This window comes from Bombus terrestris, chromosome 16, assembly GCF_910591885.1.
Source record: "Bombus terrestris chromosome 16, iyBomTerr1.2, whole genome shotgun sequence".
Classification (NCBI taxonomy): Eukaryota; Metazoa; Arthropoda; class Insecta; order Hymenoptera; family Apidae; genus Bombus; species Bombus terrestris.
The window spans coordinates 1719320-1721795 of record NC_063284.1 but is presented as its reverse complement, the minus strand read 5'-3'; the positions used below and the strand labels follow the sequence as shown (position 1 = coordinate 1721795).

Sequence of the window (2476 nt, the reverse complement as noted above, 5' to 3'; positions counted from 1 at the left end):
CATTATTTAGCATTTGTCTTTGATTCTGTATTATTTTGAGAAATTTAACAACTTTGCATGAAACAACGTAATTTATAGCTGTATCATAATAAATTTGATCCTAGACCTCAGTTTGTACCCTTCCATCAAGTGTCTATTTATGCAATGTGTAGGACAGGTTTCATAAAACCGGTTACGAGTGTTTCCGTTTTATTCCGCTCATAATTAATTTTTTCAGTCATTTCTCTCAAATTTCCGATTATATAGCATTCATTTTATTAATAATAAGGAACGTAGAAAATTAACTTGTAGGTATATATACAGTATATGTTTAATTAGAATTACAAATGGATATATGATTTTTTAAATATACATTTTTAGTGTAATAATTATTGTAAGTTTTGTAGGACTTTTAATTTTTCCATAAAGCTGCTCACCTTTTCTTTATCAATTCTATTTTCCCAAGTTTCACTGATTTTAAAATGCGATCCAACAATTACGGCGTCAGAGGATAAATAATCTTTTATATTGTTTTTTGTAACGCCAGAACCAATAAGAACTGGTATTTCACTATTCTGTTTAATCTCTGTATATAGTGTGATCATCATTAAAATTGATTCATTATTAAAATTTTTATATAAATGTTACAATTTGACAAAATAAGGAACTACCTGTAAATTCTGATACATTAACTGGGTCACCGGTAGTAATCCCTGTCAGTATTATTCCATCAGCTAAGAAAAATTTTGCTGCTTTTGCTGTCTCTGATAAACTTACATCAGAAGTGATTGCATGTGAACTATAGGAAAAAAACGACACGATTTTTACATTAGACTAAAAAAAAATCAAGCAAAGAAATGAGTTTTCCTTTTCAAGTATATTAATAAATTACCTATGCTTCTTTTTAATGTCAGCAAGAATAAGAATATCATCTGCATCAATTTGTTTTCTATATCTTAACAAAGAGCCAGCACATGCATCTGTAAAGCCTTCATCTGCAATATGAGAAAAGACAAACCCTTCTGCTCTGATAAATTGAAGATTTGCTGCCTTTGCTACAGCTATGGCTTCCTTGTTACATCCTGCCAAAATCTATTTCAGTTTTTGTCTCTTCTTTAATAAGTTATAGATTTTTCTGGTATTTTATGTGATAAATTCTTTGATTCGTACCTGTATACCACAGGGTATATTTTCAGGTAATACTTTTCTTACTTCTGTGCAAATTCTGGTCATTATTGCTGTAGTTTCAGGAGTTAAATCTTTTGGCCTTACATATGGAATGTCATGCATATTTTCTACTAATATACCATCCTTAAAAGTAAATATATTATATTAATAAACCATGAAATTAATGGCAGATGAATTATGTAATTAAACTTACAATATTATATTCACTATAAATTATCGCTTCTTTTATTGCATTACTTATAATTTTTTTGGTATTACCACTATACAAAGGTGTTCCTGAAAAGCATCACTTTTCAATATCATGAGCCAATAATGTGCGAATATAAATAACAACTGAACCAAGTCATTCATTGTTCAAAAAATATTTTTCAACAACATATTTTTGCTAGATGCTGTTCTGACGAATCCTTAAGTTTTACGTATTTTTAAATCTAACGGAAATTTTATACCAGGTAATGCATCAACGTGTATCATCCCAATCACAGAACATTTCCCCTTTTTAAAAAAGTTATAGAATCGTGACATATTCCTAGAAAAGTTTTAGTTTAAAGCCACTTTCGCAAACCTTAACTTTAATCACAAATATATAATCGAATAACTATATACCGCACTTTAACTGCGTACGAAGTTTTGATTGAATAATCAGCTGTTTCGTATCGAGAGCACTGTTGCATCTTTGTTGGATATTTGAGTTTAAAAAGAGACGCAAGGACTTGTAACAGTTAATTTCTATTGATTTGATGTTCTATATTTTTCACAAAACTTACAGTATATATATTTTTAAACGAATGCTTCAATTATTTGAAGCCATTTGTAAATAAATATTTATAAATTTCAGGAAAACATAGTATAGTTAGATTAATTTTGAAGAATCTTAACCTTGGTCAGTTCTCATAATTGACGTTTCATTTCTACGTGAATCAAATCAACTTTTAAGGATTTGGATTCAGAGTAATTTATTTTCAACGTTAAAAGCATTTTTGCAATGAAATAATTTTGACACAATGTACTTTATTGTATCCGGTGTATACAAAATATATTTAATTGAAGAAACATTATTTAAATTGTTGAAATAGAAATCTAGGGAACTACAGTATGGAACATGCAAAGAATTAGTTATTTTTTACGCCATCTACAATTTTGGGCATAGTTATTGAAGATTATGTGTCGTTCATGTCGATAAAGTAAAATTTGTGATATTGGGCATTTGAATTCTATATTGCTGTATTTAGTCAATGGTCGTTGCACCTCGTTTCAGGTTGTAACATCACTGACTAAGGACAGGATAGACGTGAGATCAAATGGCACT

General features: G+C 29.1%; 1 protein-coding gene across 3 annotated transcripts; it reads right to left on the bottom strand.

The window, feature by feature from the left end:
• Positions 1-292: 292 nt before the first annotated feature.
• Positions 293-2226, bottom strand: LOC100649237 (uncharacterized protein F13E9.13, mitochondrial). 3 transcript variants are annotated; one of them, XM_012317589.3, is made up of 7 exons: positions 1774-1928; positions 1617-1696; positions 1361-1443; positions 1150-1290; positions 872-1071; positions 651-778; positions 293-565 (listed from the first exon to the last, which is right to left on the bottom strand). In XM_012317589.3, the coding sequence occupies exons 1-7, from the start codon at positions 1839-1841 to the stop codon at positions 369-371; spliced, it is 897 nt and encodes a 298-aa protein (XP_012172979.1). In that variant the 5' UTR covers positions 1842-1928; the 3' UTR covers positions 293-368. The 3 variants fall into 3 exon arrangements, with proteins under 3 accessions (XP_012172979.1, XP_020722895.1, XP_012172980.1); XM_020867236.2 differs by having other exon boundaries at positions 1779-1919; XM_012317590.3 differs by lacking the exons at positions 1617-1696; positions 1774-1928 and adding an exon at positions 2047-2226.
• Between the last annotated feature and the right edge of the window lie 250 nt (positions 2227-2476).